At 39.6% G+C, this 25,961-nt stretch overlaps 1 protein-coding gene across 3 annotated transcripts; it reads left to right on the forward strand.

Annotated features, from left to right (window-relative positions):
• The first annotated feature begins 11,602 nt into the window (after nucleotides 1-11,602).
• On the forward strand, nucleotides 11,603-25,754 carry SLC40A1 (solute carrier family 40 member 1). Of its 3 annotated transcripts, none has more exons than XM_075710158.1 (8): nucleotides 11,603-11,645; nucleotides 11,857-11,924; nucleotides 16,406-16,565; nucleotides 17,412-17,527; nucleotides 17,860-17,986; nucleotides 21,170-21,412; nucleotides 23,272-23,937; nucleotides 25,078-25,754. In XM_075710158.1, the coding sequence occupies exons 1-8, from the start codon at nucleotides 11,603-11,605 to the stop codon at nucleotides 25,395-25,397; spliced, it is 1,743 nt and encodes a 580-aa protein (XP_075566273.1). In that variant the 3' UTR covers nucleotides 25,398-25,754. The 3 variants fall into 3 exon arrangements, with proteins under 3 accessions (XP_075566273.1, XP_075566274.1, XP_075566275.1); XM_075710159.1 differs by lacking the exon at nucleotides 11,603-11,645 and adding an exon at nucleotides 12,947-13,055 and having other exon boundaries at nucleotides 11,910-11,924; XM_075710160.1 differs by lacking the exons at nucleotides 11,603-11,645; nucleotides 11,857-11,924 and adding an exon at nucleotides 13,179-15,042.
• Nucleotides 25,755-25,961: the final 207 nt, after the last annotated feature.

Genomic DNA, 25,961 nt, shown 5'->3' on the forward strand with positions numbered 1-25,961 from the left:
CTACACACCATCTAGTCTTGGAATCTAATCTGACAATCAGTTGGGCACATGATTAACTTTAGCTGATAAATAGTTGCACACATATGATTTGCTTGAATCGAACATTAGCTAAATACAGAGTGTAATCATAGGTGAAAATAGGTAGAGGAGAGAGTAGTCAGCAATAACAAATGTATGTTGGCATTTTTTTTTTTTTGCATGCTTTCTGTAAGTGTAGACTGGTTTTGCTGAAAAGGAATGAGCAAGTCAGTTTGATACCCTCCTAGGCATTACTGTAAATTTGGCCTTTCATCTTCAAAGTACTTTCCAAACATTTATTAATTATCTTTACAACATTCCATGAGACTAGTAGATAATATCACCCTGCTTATGAGAAACTGAAACATAAAGGTGGAGTCATTTGTTCGTGGCCACATGGTGAGTCAGCAGTGAATCTAAGATCAGAATGCCGAAGTGCCTGGCACCCAGCCTGTTGGTCAGTCGCTGGATTTAGTCCCTTTCTCGGTCCTGTCTTCCTGTGTGCCAAGGCCTCATTTTTTTTTCCTTGCTTTCTTCCCATTTGCCTTCCTCTTCCCGCAGGCCCCACTGGAGATCAGATCATGTCCACATTGGCAGGTACGGTCTTGAATTTTCTTTCTTCCCCCATCCTTTCCTACTTAAGTAAATGTCCAGCCTTCTTGTTCTCTTAGGTTCTGTCTTTGGCCTGTGCATTTTAAAGAAAGTAATAAACCTTGAATTGAATGTATCTTGCATTAATTTGATATATCAGAGCATAATTATATAGTTTTACTAATTAAATGGCTGTACCTAACAAAGCTGAATCACAGGAATGAATCTCATGGCTTGAATTAGTTAATGAAATACTTCTTTTGATAGCTTCCTTTAAATCTCTAGGTCTATGCATCTATACAAAATGTTAAGGAACTGAACCATTTTATTCCAATGATTCCCACAGCCAATTTCCATGTATTTAATTATCTAAGGAATAATAATTGTGAAGACAAGCATGTTCCCCCAGACAATTTGGAATGATTCTCACCTTCCTAGCGAGTAGCTCCTTCAGTTACTACTACAACTTGCTATTCACTACAACAGCACAAGCTCATGTATTGTAGAGCCCTCATTTTCACCTTTCAGACTGCCTTCTAAAAATCAGTCAGGACAAGTTCCACATTAAGACTCCATCCAAGGGTTCTGATGGCTCCAAGCAATCATGCTGGATTATATAAGGCCAAACTCATGCCATCCAAATTGCAACTAAGTGATAGTGTTTTGATTGGTTGGCTGTAGGCTTTTCCAGTGGAAAGTGCCGGACACAAAGACTGAAGAAGAATTTGAGAAAACTGAATATGGCTCTCAGTCTCTCCGAACCTCAGTTCTTCCACAGTGGAAGCTGTAATACCTACTGCAGAAGCGCTGCTGAGTCTCAACATAGAAATGTTGGCAAAGTACTCTGAGGATAACACACAAACAAAAAACTTACCATATTAATAAACACATGCTGTCCTAAAGATTTAGCATGTCTCCAACAGCCTCAGAAAGGTTTTTAGAGAGCAAAAGTTTGATCTTTTTTTCTAAATTTAGACATCTATTATCATCTGAGATGACAGAGGCTATCCTGTCTGCCACCCAGTTAATACACCAGAAGAGCACAGGTCTCTTACAGGACCTATATTGTATTTGCTGTTTGGGTGTTTCAGATGCACAGGGGTCTCTCAAACTAGATGCCTATGTTTAGGCAGCTTATTTTGGCTCTACGTAGCATGTAGTCACTGTGCAGTTTTTTAGCTAAATTAATCACCATTTTGAAACTTGTTACGCACAACAGCATAAACAAAATACTTGTTTTGCAACAGGCGGTGCGAAATCGATTGCCGACAATAAGAATGTGGTCAAAACAGAAAGACTACAGAAGAAAGGAATTCACAAATGAAAAACCTGTGCTCAGGATGGATGTGAATATTGTGTAAATAGACATTAGTTAGAGGTTTAATTGTGTCAATGTTTTCTTTAATAATTATATGTTACAACAACTTTTCTGTTTGTTCGCAAGGTTAAATACATCACAACAATGCTTCTGACCATGTCAGACATCCCGAATTGCACCTTCACTTAAGAAACATCCTCTGCCTGTTTATCCTATATAATTTCCCAACTACTTTGGAGCCCTATACTTAATTGACTTTGGCATGGACTCTCATCCTGAAAACACTTGGAAGCACGTGCATATTAAATACTTGACTATTTCTATTGAATACAGTAACGGGCAATTATGTGTTTTTATAGGACTGAAGACATAATTAGTGAGCAGCCCATAGATTTAAAAGACTACTTACTTGAAATTTACCTTGAAAAGCAATTTAAGTCAATCTCTTTTGCAGTGAAGCAAGGGCCCTGTCTCAGCCCCAGCTGAGGTCAGAAAAAAATATCAATATACTGTATTAAGACACAATTTGAAATCCATTGATCTTGCCGTTGTTTTACTTTTTCCATGCGCAAACCTGTGCAGTGTAGTTTAAGAATATAGCTAATATACAGCTGTTCTTTGTGGTACCAGTAATATCAGATTTTGTTAGATTTTCTTTCCTTCTCATAGTTGTTTGAAGTTGTTTGAAAATATTTGCTCTTTTTCCTGACACTGATATGGCAGGAAAGGATTCTTGCTAACTCACATTTGACTCATGCCAGGCTTCATATGACCAGGATCCCGATGATGTTGCTAACTTTCTATATCAGTTCCCTTAATTTATTAATGTTTGATCTCCTGATGTGCAAAATCTTAAAGATCTGATTGTGTTTATTATATTAATTTAACCTTGATTTCAGTTGAATTGACTCATGAACACTGAATACAGACTTACTTTTCATGAGCAGTTCTTCTGTAGTACCTAGTTATTTACAAACCTTCCCCAAATTCAAATCAACATTGCCTTTTCAAACAAAGAGGATCAGCTTTTGACCACTTCATCGTCACATACACTGACTCTACTTGGTGGATCTGTAATGGGAATTATTTAGTTTTCCCAAAAGAGAGGTCCCCAGCCTGCAGTTTAAGAAATTGAGTGCTGAAGGTGATAAAGTTTCCATGATCATAGAATAATTTAGGTTGGAAGGGATGTCTGGAGATCGTCTAGTCCAATGCCCTGTTCGAAGTAGGTCCCAGAGCATGTTCCTCAGGGACTTTTCCAGCTGTGTATTGGACACCCCCAGGATGGGAATTCCCCAGCCTTTCTGGGTAATATATTCCAGTATTTGACCACCTTTGTGGTTAAAAAGTTTCTTGTAGCTATTGGAATTTTTCATGTTCCAACTTGTGTCTGTTGTCTCGTCCTATTACTGTGCACCTCCAAGAAGAGTCTGGTTCCATCTTCTCCGTATCCTTGGACAGTATTAAGATGTGCCCTGAGCCTTCTCTTCTCTAGGGTGAACAGGCCCTGCTCGCTCAGCCTTTCCTCTTACGTGGTGTGCTGCAGCCCTCTGACCATCTTGGTGGCCCTTTGCTGAACTCATTTCAATATGTCAGTGTCTTTCTTGTCCAGAGCAATCAAAAACTGGTCACAGTACTCTAGATGCGGTCTCACAGGTGCCAAATGGGGGAAAGGACCAATTCCCTGGGCCTGCTGACTACACTCTGTTTAAAACAGCTCAGGATGCAGTTGGCATTCTTTGCTGCAAGGACACACTGCTTCATGTTCAACTGCTTCATGTTCAACTTGTTGTCCACCAGGCCTCCCCAATCCATTTCTTCAAAGCTGCTTCTTACACAGTTGACCCCCAGCCTGTGCTGTTGAAGGGAGTTATTCCATCCCAGATATAAGACTTTGCATTTGCCTCTGATTAACTTTTTGTTGAAATGTTGACCACACTTGTTTTTCAGATTTTCAATGGGCACTTACATCGAGACTTTATTTCCCTAATTATTTAAATGTATCACAATTTGGGCCATTGAGCATACTTGTTCCATGAAAAATCGTACTTTAGTGAGCTATCTGGGTTAGGATAACAGGTCATTCTACCCATTTGGGAGTGCTAGCCATAATAATAGGGTGGAGAAATATTATAGCAAGATAACAGCAAGCTATCAGTCATATTTGTGTTTTCTTGTTAGCTTGATTTAAGCTAATGAGTAGATTTCTGCTTAAGATATTGAAAAAAAAGAGCTCTGCAAATACTGTAAGCCACATTTTCAGCTCTGATAGAGCAGTGTTTGCACATAGCTGAAACTGAGGGCTAAGACCACCATTGTGGCCAAAGACTACCTCTTTGAAAAACATCCTGAGGCAGAGGGGTTTGTATCTTGTCACTGAGCGCAGCTACATAAATACGCTGGTGCCAACAGATTCCATGTACCATTTTGGATACTGGGGGGGGTCTCCCCAGCAGTATCTCTGTAATATGATTCAGGCCACAGGTGTCATTAATGGAACAGAGAGGGAGTGCTTCCCTTGGTATTACTTTAACTTTCACTTCAGATAGATTAGAAAATTAACAATGTTAATATGAATGTTCTTGCTAGAGCCACTATACAAGAAATTTTAGAGCAAACTTATATTTTCAAGTTTTCTTTTTAATTTTTCAATTACTTATTACTGCTAAACACCTTTTAAGAAAAAGACCTGAAGATGGACAAAGCTTTCTATGGGAACAGCTTTACCTGACTGAAACAATAGTTAGTTGATGTTTATTAGTGTTAGTGAAGTCATACCATCAGTGACAAGAAGGTATCAGGTCGAGTCTGATGGGTAAAGTACTCTTTGAAAGCTAAGGCTAGAATTTATGAGAATTGAAAGCTAAGTAATTGTAGAATGATGGCTAATCACTAGATGAGTTATTATGAATAATCAATACAGCGCTAACACCAAAGGATTATATTAATGATATTGCAAAAGGGGAAGAAACTAGCTTATTAATTCTTAATAAGGTATGGCAACTTAGTTAATCACTGTCTAACATCGAGTAGTCAGATGGTAGTACAAGGTTTTTCCTCATACCTATAAATGCATGCCAGAATCATCTATGCAGGTTTTGCTGAAGATTTATTTAGCTACATCTCATGCCCCAGTGCAGAGTCTTGTTTACATAGGGTGCCCTATATGAGTGAAAGCCTCCAACCATATTAATTCACCTGCAAAATTGGTGTCTACAAAATTGATGGCTGTTGAGGTAGATGTTATTTGTATAACTGCAAAACAGTTCAAATTAATTATTTTATTTGCTGACATATTTCATCATGTAATTCTAAGTACTTCTTGTACGTTATGCTTCGCCGTCCAAAAAATTACTTTGAAGTTATGCCTAATTTGATCATAAGTGAATATTGGTCTCCAAAGACAAACGTGTTTTTATAAAGACTGTTCTGGGAGACACCCAGAAACAGAAATTGATAGTGCAACTGAAGCTCTTCTAGGGGATTTCCCTTTTCCTGCTGTGGAATCACTGATACTACAGATTGTTCAGCTCAAACTAACGGCAGGTCAAAAGAAGCTTTTATCCCCTGGTTCACTTCTATTCCAAAAAGTCTTTCAACATTGTCTTAAAGCTAGGAATTTTTTTTTTTTTTATTTCATTGAAATCAGTGGAAACTAAGCATGTGCCTGAAGTTAAAAATGTGCTTTTAAGTATTTTCTTGGCATAGAATCAAAATTAAATATTGCAGAAAGGTGAACAGGGATGTAAAAATCTGATTGTCTTAAAGAGGCCAACCATAATCTTCAGCAGGAGTTGTTCAAGAGAAGAATGCCTTCTACTTATAACAGGGTTTCTTTTTTAAGGGATACAAATACCGTCTGACTTGCTTTCACATTTGATTTTATTGTATGTATCAAAATTCCTGAACATTGAATTAAGAAATAAAGGCAAAACTCATAGGTATTAGAAGGCTGTAGGGAAAATAACAAACCCAATGTTTTCATATTGCATACTAAAATACAGACAGGAAACAAAATACTGTTTATTAAGCATTCTTGTGTTGTTTAGTAACAGAATAATGACACCCTGTAGGAGCCAAACTGCAGTAAGTTCTAATGAAGAAAACAAACAAAATAAGCTTAAATTGCAGATAGGCTGTTATCTTACCCTCCAGACTCATTGCAGTCTCTTCCTCAACACACAGTGTTCCAATTCAAGTCAGTAATTCGCACTCTTGAGAACGAATGTTCAGTATGACATAGGGAGTTTACAGAAATGCTACTGTTGACATTTGTGTGTGAAATACCCACTTGTCCTAGTAGATGTGGTGGTTTTCCTTTCTTTTAATTACTTTTTTCCTCATTTGCTACAAGGTGCTTTCCGTATTTGTGTTTTGGGTACAGTGTTTTCTTATGACTGAGAAAGATTGGACAAAAGGAGTCTCTTACTGAAACAAGTTGTCACCCATAACATAGGATTTTAAGCAAGCTGTTTTGCTCTTTAGTTAGGCCATCACTTTTCGGTTACAAACATCTTAGTTTGGGCACATGAGCACAGAGCTGGTTCAGCCCCCTGAGCTGGAGTTTTGTATAAGCTAGATAATTTCTAGCCTCTCTAAATAAACCTCTGAATTCTGAATTTGCTAGAGCTTCTGGATGGTTTTCCTACAAGAGTTTGTCACAGAAGTCTAGCTCTGGTAATGAAAATGATGATTGTTTCAGGTTAAAATGACTGCATTCTGTCATCTAGCCCTGAGAGATGGGAGCTGTCACTTTGAAGTCTGAGAGAAACAAATCCAATAAGAGCATAACACTATGAATCTTAGAGCAGGTGGCAGGGAGTAGACATTTACTTAATGAAGATTAGTATGTATAGATATTCAGATTACTTACATGTAAGTGAAATGAACAGTTTTGGAGTAAAAAGCATCTCTTTTGAAAGGAAGCAGGAATCCTAAAAAACCTGGGAGACTTTTCTCTATCCCATCTCTGCCTGTTTCTCTGTGCAGGTGCAATTGCAAACTCTGAACTCTGAGCATCAGCTGATATGGAGATGGTAGTTCTGATAGCGGAATGTGTGGGGATACGAGCAACAGAGCTACAGCTTTCCATGCCTAAGTCATAGCAGGGGTCAGTTCAGTAAAGGCTTCTGTGCTTCACGGGCCAAAAGACAGCAACTTATATATATATTCTTTCCAGTTTTGCTAGGCCTTGTGTAAGCTAAATGAGTAGAAAACCACTTTGCACACCAAGAGGGGCATCTTAATGAAGAATGGTAACGTCATGATAATTAAACTTCATGAAACCTCTCAGCTGAGTGTAAGATCTGAGCTTACATGAGGTCTCTCACTATTATTCACACCTCTTTGGTTAAACCATGATGACATTTGTGGGTATTATTTTGTAAAATTGCTATTGCTCTAGATTCAGCAGCTCTATTAACAAGCACAGTGCTTACAGAACCTGCCACTGATGTGGGCAGTTGTTTAAAGCCAAAACATATCCTCTCTTATTTTTCAAGACATGTCTTTCCTAGAAGTGTATCTTTGAACATTCTTGGCATCATAGTTATGTGCTTACCAATAATTAAAACATTTTCAGTTGCTTACATCTTGTAGTTGAATTGTTGCCCTTGTTGCTAGACAAGTTAAATACATTATAACTTTTTTCATTTATAGACAGCTGTCTCATTAGAAACATTTTGAAGAATGTTTGTCTTTTGAATGAAATTAAAGTATTTTCAGATTTTAATATGAAACTTAAAAATCCTAAAAACTAATCCAGTAGTTACATTTCTTCACTCAAATAATAACTAGAGAGACAATGTTTATCATATATTTTTAATAAAGCATAAGGAATTCATCTACTGAAAAACTTTGGCTAGGAAGACTAGAACATAAACGTGTCTTGTTTCCTGTGCATCTCCAGGGATAGGCTGTAAAGAATTGAGAGATTTCTGTTAAGAATAAAATGCCTTTGTGACAGCTACAATAGCAGTAAATACAAATTCTGAAACGGTTTTCCTCACAGGAAAAAAGAAACAAAAACAAAGATAAATTGTGCTATCTAATAATCAGGAAAAGTAGTAATAAAAGAAGTGATTAAGACTTCCCATAGGAAAAGCACAGATGTGGGTAAGAACAGGAGACATCAAGTAATTAAGTAGGAGGCTAGGGCTGGCCTTGCAATAGGAGAGGCTATAGGGTTGCCCTCAAACGTGTATTCCAGTGAGTGGTGGAAAGCCAGGGTTATCTGCATAGCAAGGTTGGCTTACTGTTTTGGTCAACGCTTGCTAACATAATCCAGGGCTTCTGCACATACTGGTTGCCCTTGTTGTAAAGGAAGACGCAAATCCTTTTGAAACTATTACCTCTGAAGACTCAGAAGCTGTTATTTGCAAAGCTAAACATCGACAGGGAAGTAGACTTTCTGAATCTAAAGACATCTTTTGGCACCTGTGTTCAGACAAAAAAAAGGATCTCCTGTCTCCAAAATCCCACTTTTTTGTCTCCACTTCCACACTGTCAGTGACAATTAGTCAGACCTGGGCTGAAATCCACAGCTGGTATGCTGTCCCATTATGGAAATTACTGCTGTAAGACTGCTGAGTCGGGTCTATACCGAGTAAAACTGGTAACTCCTCTCATACAGCTTCCAGCTATTAAACACCTCCCAAAATGCATCTGAAATCTGTAAATATTGTGGTGAAAAGACTCCGGTGAGCCAGCCAAACTGAAACAAGAGCTGCCTCTGTAAAAATAATCACAAGAGCCTCGCAAAGCAATCTAATGAAATTTTGATTTAGTGGAGTATTAATATTTGGGACTTTTTTAACAGCATCTTAGATGTAAAATTCAAAGTGCTCAAGCTACTGTATGAGGTTTAACATCGGTCTTGTAAGGAATGTTCTGTTATTCCCTGTTTCCCAGGGAAAGAAACCTGAGCACAGACTTGTTTTAATAAACATCTGGGGAAAGATCATGCAGCACAGTGGTGGCAAATTCAGGAGAAAAACTATGGATTTCCTCTACCTGCCAACTCCACTGCTTTTGGAGGTAGACGAATGCTTCATAAATCAGCTAAGGCCTTTTAGCTGTACGTCTAGGACCTCTGGACATTCAGCAGGCAAATTGTTAGAAAAGGTGCTGTTACTGCCTTTGGATATAATAAATTCTGGATGGCACCTACTCTACCTATTGGTGCAAGTTGACTCTGTATCACATATGCAGTGACTCTGGCACGTCTGCAGTATATGAACTGCACGGTTTATTTGCACTATGCACATTGTTTGCATCATACATTGTGCACTCTGGACAGGCTGACTTTATTGTGTGCAGATCAGCTCTACGTTGCATGCAATACAATCTTTCACTGACATCCAATAAATTCAATATTTCATTGACAGATTGGATTCACTGTGTATACGCTGGCCAGACTATACATACTTCTGTCTGAGAAACCCCAGAGAGATATGGGAACTATTGCTTTTTAAATTTCAAAAGATGGTAGGTATGTTTTCTTACCCTTTATTTCATGCCTTAAATATCACAAAAAAAGACTCGTTGCCCAGTAGGAAAAAAATTATGAGGATGATGATTTCAGCTATATAATCCAAGGCACATGTGTAAAGTGCTGCAAGCATTCCATCAGAAATGGTTATTTAAACTCTAATTCATCCAAGTTGTTCTCTAGTAACAAAAAAAGGTCTAAACAGCAGTGCTTTTCTGGCAAGTGTTCCTAGTTTTACTGTATGGAGAGTGAATCTCTTCAGGATCCAGTTGTGCTGCTGCTATATTATGTCTGGTACCTGGCAGAGTAGCTCAGACCCCAGATCCATCTCGTCTGGTAACCAAACCGTAACAGTGGCCAGAGGTGCCTCCAGGGACAGGGGTGGAAAAGGTGCAAGCCAAACATGTTGGCCTGTATGGACCACTACAGGCATCTCACAGCACTCCTCGAAACTGCGCGTCGCCTTACTGCCTAAGATGCAAGTAACTTCGACGCTAATCAGAGCCTTACTTCAGAAGAAACCCGAGTTAATTCAGTGCATCTACTTGTGGAATACACCGAAATTGTCAGTAAAGGTACAAGCACTGACAGTTAATAGACTTAAAACCAACTGAGTTTCAGTTGATTTTGATATACTGTGGGTTATTTTTTTGATATGGGCTAGTAATATTAAAAATGTTAAATTTTAGGAAAAATAATTCTCTTTTTATCTGTTGGTAAAGAAAAATACAGTTTAAGCAGTAAGGCTTTATAAGATGAGCCATCAAGAAAATTTCCTCCACTTTCGATGCCAATTTGAGAAAAGATTTTGTGCATTTTCTAAGGAACATACCGTAAGAAGAAACACTTACCTCGCCTAGGATAACCAATCCCATTAAAATGGTAATTTTCGGCTTCCTATGTTTATATGAATTTTTATTTCTGTATTACTTTTTCCCAAGGTATAGTTCCTTTTATGCAAAGGATAAAGCATGATTCATGCATGGAAAGTCATCTAATTAATACAAGAAATACTTTGAACAAGATCACAGGAGTGGCAAAACCAGAACAGATTATTGGTCTATTACGTCAGGCATTTGCTTCTGGGATGGCCTATATACTTGGGGGGGCGGGGGGAACACCAAACCAAAAGCAATTTTACACGTATAGGAGGGAGCTTTGCAGTATTACACAACGTAAAAATTATCTCAGCCCTGGCAACCAGGAGCAATCGTTATGTTTTTTGAAGCACAAGGATAGATACTTCTTCAATGTTTTCATAGCATCCGGAAAAAACTAGCCTATTGTACATTTTGGCTGTTTTTTAAGTCATATAAACGCACAGCTTTTGCTGGTGGTCAACACCAAAAATAGGACCCGCAGGGTGCAAAAAAAGTATTTACGGTAGGAACTGGGATACTTGATCTGAAGCAGACAGCCTGAGCTAGCACCAAATGAGCAAGTTCTCCACCATCTTCATCAGAACAGAAGGTTATTTCAGTTCTATAGCTTAAATTGCGGTACCTTGTTTTTTTGGAAAGCTGTGAATGGGGAGCATTGTCGTTTGCAGGTGTTTCAGCCGTAGTCTTGTGATATTTGGTGCTTACCTTGCAAGCCCAGCTTCCTGATGTATTTCAACATTCAAGAATTTCACGGTTTTGAAAAGGTCGGAAAACAAAAAGGCAGCAAAAAGGAGCCAAACCAAACGAAGAACGCTTATGGCCGGCACTACAGAAGGCACGTTGCGGCGATTTTTAGGGGGGCTGCGGGGGGGCCCGGACATGACTGCGGGGAGCCGAGGCCGCCGGGCAGCCCGGCCGGTGGCGGCCCCCGCCGGCTGCGCCCCTCGGGCCGCCGCTCCCGCCGGTGCCGGCCGCGGGCGATGCCGGGCCGGGGGCCGCCCCCGGGGCGGGCCGGGGCGGAGCCCGCAGCCGCCTACAAAGGGCGGTGCGCGGCGCAGCGCCCAGCCCGAAGCCTCCGCGCCTCAGGCAGCCGCGGCTCCGCCGAGCCAGCCGGGCGTCGCAGGGCGCTCGGCCCCCCCCTCCACCCGCGGCGGAGGGTCCCCGGCCGCCCGCGGCGCATAAGGCCAAGGCTTTCCGACTTCAGCTACAGTGCTAGCTAAGTCGGGGAAGGCAACACGGAGCGAAGCCGCGCGTCCCCCCGCCTCCTCTCGGCATCGGGCTCTGGCAGCGGCTGAGCGGGCCAGCATGGCGCGGGGAGCCGAGCCGGCGGGCGAGCGGCGGCGCTGCGGTCAGTGCGCGGCGGCGGGGGCGAGCGGGGCGGGGGGCGAGGGGCCCCGCCGAGGCTGCTGCGCGGGGCCGCCCGCGGGTGGGGGGCTCCGGCGCCCCGAAACGCGGCGTGTCCCGGCGCCGGCCTTCGCCCTGAAAGCGGTGTTGGGTCCCTCCACGGCAGCGAGTGCGCCCCAATCTCCTTTAGCATTTGTTTCTTATTTCTCATTTAGGATCTGTGGTTGCCTATTTTACGTCTGCAAAGTTTCTCCTTTTTCTTGGGCACGCGCTGTCCACTTGGGTAAGTAAAACACTGGCCTGGTAGAAGTAGAGTCTTATTAATCTGGCTGTGAGTTCCCGAACGTTATTGGTGCTTCCCAAAAAATCTTCACGAAATAGCACGCCACCACAAAGACAGAGGTCTCGTTACAACACCTTGCCGTTAAAAGTCTTCATAATCCGTACATGATATGTTGCAGTAGACTCAGTTTCCATTGGCGTGGAGTAGTGCAGTACACAATTTCCTGAGGGCCTGGTTCTGTACCTCTTTATGCTTTTAAGTAACTACAGAACCGGTGAGACTCCTTATAGAGGAAGTTCTGAGTGAAAGAAACGAAGCGTAGTCCGTAGCAGGATGACAGACAGTCCATTGCAACACGTATTTGATGGACTTGTGTACTTACTACACCTACTAATGGGAAATGCTCAGTGTTTACAGCGGAGCCATTACTGCCACTCATTAGCAAACCGGTTGAGAGTGTCAGGAGATGTTTGTTTTTCTGTCAAAATGTTTGCCTTCTGAAATGCTTTTCTGCTGTAGTAAGGTAACTTACTACACCAGTTTTTACTCACTTGGAAGATACTAAAAAAATCTTAAAATATGCACTGAAAATAGACAGTCTGATTCTATTCCATACAATAAAAGTAAGAATATATGTATCTTATAATACAATCTTGTCTTCATCCAAAGGCTTGATTCAAAAAGAAGTGGAAAGTTTCCTCCCTAATATTCCCTGTTTTGTCTCTAGTCCTGGATTTGGACAGGTTTAATGTGTGCTTTGTATAGCATTGAACAAATGGCTGATATACAGTTACAACATCGCATGCCTAACTCTGGCAGCTGCTCACTTTCACTAACCTGAAAGGTCATATTGATGTTTCTGTTAATGGAAGAAGGCTTGGAGTAGTATCAAATGCTTATTTAAAGAAGTGCAATTTTTTTAACAGTTACTAATATTATTGTTGAAGGACCTGGGTGGTGAAGTTTGTTTGGTTTGCTGCTTTTCAGAGGCCAGGGTTGTTACCTGCAACAGTTTTTGTCAGTAATGCCCACTAGGTGCCTAACTGGCAACCTGGCCAACCCTGCTTGCTCCTCCCTGATGAGTGCTTCAGAGCTTGGCGGCAGGACTGCTCTCAGAGTGCATGAGTAAAGGTGACAAAGCAGAATTTGAAAACAATGTTGCACACCATAACAAACACTGGAATGCAAGATGTCTACTCAGGTGTTTAGCAATATTAATAGTATACTCCTTGTTCCAGTGTGTTTTCTTTTGCGCTGAAAATCTTGACTCAAAAAAACCTGACCAAACCTGCTGAAACAACAGAAATACAGCTTATTTTGACAGAACTGGGTGCAGGACTACACCTTTTGTATCTCCTAAGCTTTAGTGTTCCTGTAGTCTGAATGTTTTTGCTAACGGGAATGATAAACAAGTACTTTAATCTTCAGAACTCCAAGTAATATATCATCTTTGTTCTAAAATGGCTGTGTCCACAATACAAAACCTGATAGAAATGTGGTGTTGCTGTAATTGAGGGAGCTAATTTGGTTTCTGTGTTGCTAAGCCATTCCTAAATGGCAGAGAGAAGCTGTAAATGATTACACGTGTCACATATCCACAAATGTTGAGATTTGAACAAAGTCTAGAGTATGTTTTAGGGTCTTGTTCAGTAAAGCATTTGAATGTCTGCTTGGCCTCAGTGATCTTAATAGCTGGAATGCACTGCTGAGCTGCAGTCTTAGACCTTCTGCTGCTGCCTTCATGTTTTTAGTTTGTTGCTGTCTGTCACTTGGCAAGCAAAGAAAGAACAGAATGAAATGGGGTTTGCCTTGTTGGTGCCAGGCCTCATGCTTGCCAGGTCACTTGCAGCTTCCCAGCCTTACCTGTGCCACTCGGACCTCAGGAGGCCTGTCAGTAGGTAGTAGCCTGGCTACTGCTTAACTTCTGGGCTTCAGTTCTAAGATGGGATCGTATACATTCAGTCTGAGATGATTATAAGCAGAGTTATGATGGAAGAGCATGAACCGTCTTTAAAAGGATGGTAAGGCTGAATAGCTGCAGTTATTTATTTAAAAGAGTTGAAATATACACAGTTTGAGACATTTCAAAGTGGGGTCAAGTCTATATAATCAAGGCTTTGCCCACTTCTGAAGGCAATATTTACTGTTTAAATTTCAGTAGATCTTAGCTTGAAATTACAGACCTGCTTCAAACCTCTCTAATACACTAATATTGTTTTTCTGTGACACTAATTTAGCTTTTCTTGCTCTTCATGGTTTTTAATTCTTGAAAGAAACTCATGCTTCTAGGTTGGAACAGCTTTAGTTACCCCCAGAATTATCTGTGTGGATTGGCCTGATGAAAATATTCTGGGTACATGTGTTGGATAAGGTTGAGCAGAGTTCACAGGCTCCTTAAACAGATTGTATAGCAAAATCATGATCTCACTGGAGTCGAAGGAATCTTCCTGTGAGTTTCAAGTGAGATCAGGTTTTTCACTCTAACAGTAGTGACTGCCACTGACTCTCACATACTTAACGTTTTTTTAAAAATGTCTTTTTCATCTTGTCAGAATTCAGTTACTGAGACATCTCTGCATAAAGAAAAAAAATCCCAAACTTCTGTTACGAAGTTTTAATGTGAAAGTACTCTTTTGGCTTATTTTTCTAGCTTAATAAACAGTTACTCAGGGTAATCAAAACTTAGTTAATCCACCTGCATGTATTTTAAGTGAAATTCAGTAAAGAGGTACCTCGGGTCATATTAAGTTTAAGTGAATGCTAGACTTGGGAAAATATATAGACTTGGGAATACTTTCTACATTCTTCTACTAACTGTGGAATAAAAGTGGAACATATTTTACGGAAGACTTTAGGTGTCTCTGGAGAGTGAAAATTGGTTTAGTATCTCCGAGAGAGCACATCTAAGCTGACCATGCTTATAGTTGCATTTTTTCATTGGTTTTAGTTAGAAAACGTACAGAATATCCAGAGTTTTTCCTTGAACAGGTGAAATTTTCTTCTTGCATGATTGAGATGTAATTATTTTTCTGCCTATGGTTAAGGAAACAAATATGAATGTTTACACACTAAAATGTTTGAAGAAACCTCCTTCAGAGAACTTCAGTAACATTAAAAGGTGAATTCTTTTTGTGTGTCTGTGCTACATTGAAGACTTTAATCAAACTGCAGTTATTTTGACCCTCCAAACAGTACACTTCTTAGGTATCTCCTGATTGCTGTGCTATATAATAGGTTAGATTTGGCAGATTTAGCTTTTTAAAAGTGCTTTTATGTTACACCTCCCCCAGCGCTTTAGAATATTTGAGGTCCTTAGCAATTTGTACTGTTTGCTGTATCACATAGCAATTGCTTGTTTAAGATAAGGCAACAGAATAAAACAGTTACATGTTTGGTTTATAAAGGACTAACGTTAGGGACCCTTATTAAACAAACTGTCTGCCCTATAATAGTATGAATTATTTCTATTAATCTGATTTGTTATTGATTACATAAACTATTCTCTGTAGTGCATTTCTTGCAATATGTTTAAAAATGATGAGATGTGACTCCTATGATGTGACAACATAAAAATCTTGATATATTCATTAGCAAGCCACAGGTCTGTTTGGTAGCAAACCTAAAAATGTTTTTAATAGTATCAAAATTACTTCACTTGGACACGTTTAACGTTTTGGGCTTTTTTTTTACCTGCAGTAAGTGGTATCAGAACACGAAAATTGTGTATTCTAAGCACTAGGTTAAACTATCAATAGGCTAAATAGGTTGAACTAGCAATGGGTTTACAATAGGCTAAACTAGCTGTGATATTCTACCTCTTAGTAATATGCCATTGCTTAACGTTATTAAAAAGAGCTTAAGTCCATTGACTTCAGTTAACATTTAGAATAACACCTTTCTTGATTTACCCATGTCTATCCCAAATTGTATTATGACTTGCTTTGACTTGACTGGCTCCTGTGTTTTAAAGCAGCATTTAAGCTTTGATCATCTAAGAGCAAACTGCTGTCTTGGAAAGTTATTTATATGGTATCAGTAATCAATAAATCTGTTGCTAATATTTGATCTGTGCTGGAGAATCTATGTAAGCTTTTTTTCTGAGGTTTGTTGGATGTGGCTGGTAACAGACTTTGCCCTGTAATATTATAATAGAAAATCCCTCGGGTTTTTGATGTGGTATTACAAGCTGTAATGTTGCACTTGATTAGGACAGGTGATCTTAGTGATAATGGGATAAAATCAATGGTGACAGGATGTAGTCATCAAACCTCCCCCCCCCCCCCCCCCAACCCAAACCAAAAAAACCCAAACCCCAAAAAGCAAAAAACCAAATAATTCCCCATGCACACCCCATACCTTCATGTGTAACAAACCTTTGTTTTAATACAGACTTTTGTCAGGGTATTAGTACAATAGTCAACTTGTATGCTTGCAAAGTTCAAATAGTAATGCTGTGTATGTACTCTCTGTTACTCTTAAAGGGAGATCGTATGTGGCATTTTGCTGTGTCTGTGTTCCTGGTTGAACTGTATGGAAACAGCTTACTCCTAACTGCAGTCTATGGACTGGTTGTGGCAGGATCAGTTCTTCTCCTGGGAGCCATTATTGGAGACTGGGTGGACAAGAACTCCCGGCTCAAAGGTTAGATGCCTAGAGCAGGTTATTTACTTAAGGATGGATCAAATTAATGTAAAAAGATAAAGCTGTTGGAGTTAACTGCTCAAGTCAAATATGAGAATGGGGCTTGCTCAGTTTTGTTAAGGATAGTGTTTGAGTGGTAATGATTATACAAAGATAGTGTCAAAGGCAGGAGGAAGACAGTTTTATGTCATGATATGTCTGCTACTTAGGCTAAGCCTGTATGATACATAGAGATGTGCAGAAATGCCAATGGTAAAACGCGCATATCTTTAAGGACTACAGACCAAGCTCTTTACAGTCTAATACTAACATACACTTGCATTATTTGTTGTCTTCTGTCTGGATACAAACATCTTCCACTTAAGTGTAAACATGTACTGCATTTGCATTATACCTATTTTTAAATACGTATGCTCTAGTCTGTTTTATAAATAATGTGACATCAAGTTCTTCATACGCATTTTTACCTTCCAAGAGTTTACAAAACACCATTGCTTCCATGGTACACTGAAGATGAATTTTAGAGACTCAAGATGAGTCTTGTTTTTACCCCTTTAAAAATAGTGCCTGCTTTTAAACAGGTACAGTTTGGGTTTTAATTGAGAAAACAACTACTTGGGCTGTAAATTAAGAGCTATGAAGTTACATCAGACATTAATTTGTTTCTCTAAGACAATGGAAAATCTAATATAAAGTATAGTTTTACCACTTATATTTTGGGGGGAGAATAGGAAAATAAAAATATTTAAAGGCTCTGTGCATGTTTCTTAATTATAACATCCTTAAGCTTATAGTTAGCTCATTCTTATGTTCATAACTGTTGCTCTCTGTTTTGATTTAAAACAGTGGCCCAGACATCCTTGGTTGTACAGAATGCATCTGTCATCCTGTGTGGTATTATCCTGATGATTGTCTTCTTGTTTAAGACACAGCTTTTGACCTTATACCATGGATGGCTTCTTGTGAGTGCTTGAACTTGTTAATAAGGAATTAACTTACAAAGAAACTTTTGGGAGTGTGGGAGACAGATGAATTTTTATTTTTCTCTCCAGTCTGTTCAGACATTCCTGTGAGCTAAAACTGGCCAATGAAACTTTAAGCTAGTTGGGTAAACAGAAGGGATTGTTTTCTGCCAGGAATTGTAAGGTAGACCTGGTCTTGTTTTGTCTGAAGAATGACAATAAAATGTATGGATTCAAATGTAAAAGTGTCTTTTCTGGTTGTACAGGGTTGGAGTGGAGATTTCCCTTCATCAATTTTCTCACGTTGTAACTTTTTCCCCACATTTCTCTAGACGATGTGCTATATCCTGGTTATCACAATAGCAAATATTGCCAATTTGGCCAGCACTGCCACAGCGATCACAATTCAGAGGGACTGGATTGTTGTGGTTGCAGGGGAAGACAGAAGCAAACTGGCAGGTGAAATATGTTGCCTTTTTAATACCTTAAATGTCTTATTTTCCAAGCTTGATTTCAGACTAGAGTCTTACAGAGGTCAGCACATCTTTGAGTTCCAGATACTGTGAGAACACAGCAGGTAAAAAGGGCAGGCTTTATTTTCCTCTTCCCTGCTCTGGACTATGCTTACTGAGATTAGAAATGACTGTTGTGATTACAGTTCAGCTAAGCATCCCTAAACTTGTTTTTGTCTTCCTTTTAGACATACTGCAGCTTTGACAGAAAAACTTTATTCCTGCTGAACAAATAAACGTACATCACACTCTTAAATAACAAGTGTTTAATAGAAAAGCTATTTAACTTCCAGGCACTTAAAGCCAAGTGTTGCAATACTTTATTTTTAGGTCCCTGGAATGAAACAGAAAACTGTTGCGTAACTGAGCTCCTCACATAGGGATCAAAGAAAGAGGTACATGAGAATGAAGTCCAGAACAGTAAAGTAGGTGGATCAGGAAATTGCCAGTAGGAAATGCTGTGCACGCAGATATATTTGAAATCTTGCACTTCTCTAGCATTAGGTGTCTAACTCAGAGCTGTGAACTTTTCTTCAGTTGGAACCAAAAGCTCTGTATTCCTTTGACATCTGATACTACAGACTTAATCTTCTTTTTCACCTAGTAAATACTTTTTCCTTCTTTTTCACCTTTCTTGCACAGTGGCATGGCATTATTAGGAGAGGGTATGAGTTCCCATTCAAATCCTACTGCAGCTTGGTGGTCATGACACTACTTGGGTGTGAGAGATTGTTTGGGATCCTCCCCAAGGATGCATTGAAGGTGACTCTCCTTTGCTGGGGGGTACCCCTAGCTGCAAGAGATGTATGATTGATCTTTGGCTGTGTTGCTGCTCTGATTGTAACAAATGGTGTGGGAAGCAGCATTTTTTACAGTGAACTTGGGCAGGCTATGTGGGCCCTGATTGAACCCTGTAAGGGGACTTAAGCCTTCCCAGATACAGGAACTGATACTGAAGTGCAAACAAGGCACAGAGCAGCTTGACATGGCCAAGACATTTATAGCTCACTGAAGTAACTCTGGGACTAAAGTTTTAAGTCTTATGCTTGTGGAGTTTAGATACCTCCAGGCCTGGACAGCATTTCAGCTTCTGGACTTTAATTTTGTATGAAGCTGCCTAAATTGCCCATAAAGTTCAGTTTACGTGCCAGAGTATTTTAGGGATTTGAATCCTATATTGCAGACTTATTCTTGATGTTTATCTCCAATGAAGGAATCTTATTTCCCCATCTCATCCAGGAGAGGCTAGTTCTTAATTAAATGTGTTAAGTGTCTTGCTTTCATTTCCCAGTATAGAAATTTTCCACCATAGTCTCTTATTTTGACCTTGCAGTGCCTTTTTAGGTCATGCCTTTTGTAGAGCAGCAGTACAGGTTCACTTTCTTTATGCGTGTGAATCATAAGTAGAAAATATCATCTATCCGTAAAAGCCTTAAAGTTATAATGGTTCTCATTAACCTTTCTTCTTGTGTCAGATCTTATTCAGCAAATCATCTCCCCAGTCCCTGTACTGCTTGCTACACGAGATAAGGTACAGACCACACCTGCAGAGAACTGCTGCATGGGAGGCAGTCCTGCCTCTGTACTGCTTCATGATCTCAGACAGAATTATATGACCACTTACATTTGGTACTGAAAAATCAGGCAAGAGGTTACTCTAAATTCTCATGCAACTTAATTTAAAAACAATCAACCCATGAACAAAGCACCTTAGTTCAACAGATCTATCTAAAGGATCTCTTCCAGGCTGAATAGGGTTGTTATGTGTTTAATCATAATGTAATTTAGAGACTGTTGAAGTTCCTTACAATTAAACGCTAGCATTGACTTTGCCACAGATACTGTTGTCCATCTCTGCACTGTTACCTTTCCTCAAAGAGGAGCCTTAGTTAACTTAGTGGAATAGGGAAATAAAAAATTGCCTTGGCTTCCTCTTCTTCATTGTCTTTGGTTTAATTTTTACGTTCACTCTTACTTTCTACCTTTTCTGAGTGGAAATATTAGCCTTCCCCAAATAACTCAAAAACCACAGCTTAGTTCTTGGAATTTCTAAAGCCAAATATCATGCAAGTATTGTAACTTACTCATCCTAGTTAACCACCAGTCAAATAGTTAACATTGAATTGACTTTGAATTCTAAATAGAACAACATAACATTTCTTTGAATGGTAAGCAGTAATTCTCTACAGATTCAGAAAAGCAGCTTGATACTGGTATACAGTTTCACTTGCCCTTCAAAAGCTCTAATTTCATAATAGGACTCTAAAATGGATTTGAGATGTACTTCTAAGCAGCCTGAAGCCCTGATGTGCAAAACCATTGAGCATCTAGCAACTTCTAGGGGTGAAACAACGGCACCGTTAATTGGAACCTTACAGGAGCCCAGAGGGTGTAAAGGTTGGGGAGGGTGAGACATCCCCTACCAGCAAATGCAAGACGTATTCATGCTAAGAATGGGCTGCTTAAACAGCATAAACATCAAAGTGTGGAATAGAAAGGAGCGAGGACTTTGCTTAGTAAGTTCAGAGAATGGTTGATGGCAGTTGTAGGCAATGTGACTCAATAAGGAAATTTAAAGCCATTTCAAAGGTCTGCTATCATGGTGGGTACTGTGGTCACCAGTTATTAGAAGTAAATGGAGGAGATTAAAAAATACAGGGTCTACTATTGGGAGATAGTTGCTAAAATTATCTTCATAGGAAAGAATTCCACCATATGAGATTCCTCTTAATGTCTGGAGTTGTGCATGCTGGGTTTGAATGTTACAGAGCTAGGCTTAGGAGTCCATAATGTCACTAGGATGTAAGGGTAATCTGATCTCATGACTAACAGTTTCAACTGCAGGAATACGCTTCCACTGTAAACCCAGCATGTGAAACCTGAAAGACCTCCTGCAGACACAACTGGCAGGAGTTGGCTTATGAACACCTTGGTTGGTTCCAGTAAACTTAAACATTGGAACGCTCTAAAGGTGTCTCTTGTTAGCAGTCTAGCTCCTGATGGAACCACTTACAGTTCGAGCAAGACTTCTTAGCTTGATGTGCATACATCTCCAATCAACAGTTATGTAGTGAATATTTCACTGTAAGTGTTCAGTAATTACTTCATATCATCGAATCATTTCTGACAGATATGAATGCTACAATAAGAAGAATCGATCAGTTGACCAATATTTTGGCCCCAATGGCAGTTGGTCAGATAATGACATTTGGCTCCCCGATGATTGGCTGTGGATTCATTTCTGGCTGGAACCTGATGTCGATGTGTGTGGAATACATGCTGCTCTGGAAGGTTTATCAGAAAACCCCTACGCTGGCTCTCAAATCTCCAAAAGTTGAAGAATCGGAACTGAAACAGCTGAATGTAAAGAAAGGTATTGAAAATACAAAAGTAACTGTATCGGTCAAACTGAAGTGTTGACTTTTGTCTTCTACAGACACTGCTTTTAGGCTATATAGCTTTCCACTCATAGCTTGAAGGTTTCAGGTTTTGGGTATAGATACCAGAGACTCTAAGTAGCAATACTTTGTGCAGCTATTTGAGGAATCCCATAAAATGGAGCCAAAGAATGAATTCCCTCCTCCTAATTAATCCTTTAGAGTAAGACTGCCCTGTTATTTAGGGCTGATCATGAGGAATGCTCCTGTCCATCTATACCGTAGCTAATAAGCTGACAAAGCCCTTTGCTCTGTAGTGTCTGCAAGCAAAACAGCCTGTGTAGGACTCTTTCTTGCTAACTCCTCTCTACTTGCACATAGTACTAACAGGCTTTCAGGAGGTTGTAGAATAGGTGGTAGTATTTCTACTCTGGCATGCTTCAATGCGTTCCACATGCTGCAGGAAATAGTGGAGGAAAAAAAAAAATCTACTTTGATCTTTACTCTGCTTCCTTGGCCAAGCTGAACAACTGGGATTTGCAATGTAGATGGCTATGACTATAAGCAACCTTAAAATTGATGTTAACATTGCTTCAGGTAGTCTTAATATCAGAAATCAAAATTGTTTCAGAAGCAGACTTTTTGTTACAAAGTATTTGAAGTGTCAGATACTGGAATACAAAACTTAATCATTTTACCATTTTTAAGATAGCAGTATGCGAATACTACTGAAAGCTCAAGCTATGGGTTCCCACCTACAACATGTTGTGGCTATTTTTAAAGAAAGATTATAAAGAATTCCTGCGTTTTTTTTCTTTAAAAGCTAGCTAGCAATCTGTTCTTTGCTCAATATATAGTGAGATAGGAGGTTGCTGTGAGTGCTGAAGAGACGTATCTTCTTCACAGCCAGCAGATCCATTGTGGTAATAGCCGGTCCATAAGCTATTGGACTAGGCTGGTGGCAGCCTAGGATAGGGGAGCAAGATAAAGAGCATAGAAGGCTCCATCGCTTTGGAATTGGCTCTTGAATGCTCCTGAAGAGCAAAGCATTCAGCAAATGTCGATATGTAGGAAACATCTCTTAATCTTTGCTATTGCAGTATTCTGATTTCAGTAGAAGACACGCATTTTTAAAAGTTGCAGAAATACATCATGTACCTCACTTGCTGTATGTGGAGTTTGTTTCAAACTTGACAGTGTAAAAACACTGCTCAGGCATCCAAACGTGTATAGTTTCTATCCATGTTACTAATCTGAATACTGCAGTGGGTGTTTTTTTTTTATTATTTTTGTTTGTGACCAGTGGAAGTGCCTTTCTCCTATATTAGAGTAAAAATGTAATTGTAGAAAAGCGTGGTTTGAGATTTTAAGTCAAGTTTTGAAAGCTTTTGGCTTTGGTAGTCTTCAGCAAGCATCTGTGCCTTGGTTCTTCTACCATGACATGAGATGTTAGCAGGTGTTTAAGTATTCCCTACTTTCTGTGGCTAGTGCATTTAAACATACAAAGCTATGTTAAAGTGCCAGCTAACATCGGTATTCATTAAGCAAATAATTTCTTTATAGACATGGAGCATTCATGTCTATTGGTAAGAAGCAGGATATGCTTTCTCCTACCACAGTTTGTTTAAATAAGCAGGAGTTTAAATTGATAGGGATAAAGTTAACTTGATCTTACTATACAGGTGGGTTTAAAGACACTCTGAAACATTTAAGTAATCAGAGGAAGATTGATTGCAGAATTTAACTGACGCACTTCTGCAGCAGTGAACTTACTAACTGCAACTAATTGTCTTGCAGCTTACACTCTGCACTTTCCAGGCAGGGGTGTATCTAACAGTTACATTTCTGTTTACAGAGAGTGACATGAAACCCGCTGAAGGAGTGCAGTTAATTGTTGAGAAAGATGTAACTGGCTTTGAGCCCCAACAGGAGAAGGAAGTCAGCTGCGCTGCCCGGATTGCTGAACCTTTCATCACGTTTCGTGATGGATGGGTTGCATACTACAACCAGCCTGTGTTTCTTGCAGGCATGGGCCTTGCATTTCTGTATATGACTGTTCTGGGCTTTGATTGTATTACTACAGGCTATGCATACACTCAGGGTTTGAGTGGCTCTGTGCTAAGCCTCCTGATGGGTGCCTCCGCAGTCACTGGAATCATGGGAACAGTAGCTTTCACTTGGCTTCGTCGCAGGTGTGGCCTGGTTCGCACGGGCCTTATTTCTGGAGTTGCTCAATTTGCTTGTCTGGTCTTATGTGCCATCTCTGTTTTCATGCCTGGAAGTCCTCTGGATTTGACTGTTTCCCCGTTTGCTGACATAAGTGCCAGGCTGTTTGAAAGTGAACCATTGCCTACTATAGCATCTCCAGAAGATAAGCCTGAAATGGTTTTTGCAACTGGAATGCCCAACTTCTTAAACGGGTCTACTACTCCTGCTAATGGTGACCCAGAGTTGAGTCCTGAGCCTGTGCCTTTAATCTCTGTTAGTCTCCTGTTTGCAGGAGTCATTGCTGCTAGAGTTGGTAAGTATTAAGTCTCTATTAAAATTTGATCTATTGACTGCTTTTAATCTAGAAATTACAGTGCCTGTCAACTAAATAAAAATTTGAGTTTAGAATTGTAGGCTACAGTTGAAGTGTTGTATCACATTTCTAAGGCTAATTCATTACACTTCACACAAAAATGAAATGATCATGCAATAGTATTGCCAGTGCAGGGACTGCAGTACTGATTTCTTGCATATCATATTGCTAATAGGAGAAAAGTTACCACATTTGGAGATGAATGTAACTTGTTTTTTGTAATGCTCATCTCTAAATGATTTTTCCTTCACAACCAAATAAAACTATTTGCTGATAGGAAACAGAACTAAACACATCTGCTATGAAAACCTTCAAACTTAGCAGTTTACTAAATTAATCCATTCATTAAATAAATTGTCTAACCTTTAAACTTGTGACCAGCAAAGGAGTTTAGAACAGAAACTTTCATTTTGATGACAGCTTATTTTTTTGAGGAGTTGCTAGTTAGTGTAGTATTAGTATCTGTCAACAGAAGAGGCAGTCAAATACATAAATGTAATGAACAGTAATTCTCACCCATAGAATTTTTGTAATCTTAATTTCTGCAGGTTTTGCTGAATTTTGGAGGAAGAAAATACTTGATTCACATGTATTAAGTTGGTTTGCAAGAAACTTTTAGAACTCAATCACTAATGGACTAAAACAGTATAGAAGCTAGAGTCAACAGACTGTTGTAAATTATTATGTATTCCACATAGTTTAAAACATGTTTGATTTTTTTTTTTTGGCAAAACTTAGCAATTGTAGCTAGCATGAATACACTGTAAATAGCTGTAAAACAGCTGTTTAAATAAGGAACAGATGAGCAAAACCTCGTTAACTTGATAGACATGTTGAAGCAAGATGTGGCAGGCAAGTTAGTGTGTCAAGCTGTATGTATTATTTCGGGAAATATTAGTAAAGGGAAAGTAAATTGCTCTTGACTCAGTGCAAAATCCATTCTAGTCTGACAAGAGGCTAGCTTGTCCCGTGCACTTTTGGCAGAAGAGAGTGTTTGCAAGTATGAATTGAATTGTGTCAGTAATGAAAGCTTACAGTGAGAAGCCCAGTTGTATGGATAACTGTTTTTTCTCTCCATAGGCCTTTGGTCCTTTGATTTGACTGTCACACAGTTGCTCCAAGAAAATGTGGTAGAATCTGAAAGAGGCATCATAAACGGTGTCCAAAACTCCATGAATTATCTTCTTGATTTGCTGCACTTCATCATGGTCATCTTGGCCCCAAACCCGGAAGCTTTTGGCTTATTGGTGCTTATTTCTGTGTCTTTTGTTGCAATGGGCCACATCATGTACTTCAGATTTGCCCAAAAAAGCTTGGGAAAACAACTTTTTGTTTGTTGCACTCCTGATCCCAAAGCAGTCTCTGACAGTTCACCACCTGGTAATACATCTACTGTCTGAAAGCATCCACTTCTCTTACTAACTTGCTACACAGATATCATGGTTAAACACATATACTGCCTTTTGTGACCCTGTCTAAGGTGTTTCTCTAGAGTTGAATGCATAACTTAGCTGTTTGAGGAAGCTGTCCCAAGAAAGCTAAAATTCATCTTAACAGTGACCCTGTAAAGATGTTTCATGTTTGGCAGAGGACAACCTAGTTGGATCTTGACAGCTGGTGTTTCACAGGATCCCCACAAGTTACACATGTAGTATCTGATCTCAAAAATAATGTTGAATTTCTGTTGCTGACCCCTGTAGTGATGCTGTTTAGTGGTTATACACATATGTTGTGCTCATTGAGCAAAACGAGGGGTTTTTTTTCAGTTGCTTCAGGATAACTTGATAGACAGTATTTGGTGTGGGGTGGTTTTCTCTGTTTTTCCCTTAGCATGAACAGTTCTGCTTGCCTATCTTCTCAAATAGGTATAAACATCCTTCTTGGATTCCTGAAGGGGACTCTTAAGTTCCAATGCTTTCCCCAAATACATTTTTAGTATTTGTTTTAACTTTACAGAAACACCT

The sequence above is a fragment of the Pelecanus crispus genome, chromosome 5, assembly GCF_030463565.1.
Source record: "Pelecanus crispus isolate bPelCri1 chromosome 5, bPelCri1.pri, whole genome shotgun sequence".
NCBI lineage: Eukaryota > Metazoa > Chordata > Aves > Pelecaniformes > Pelecanidae > Pelecanus > Pelecanus crispus.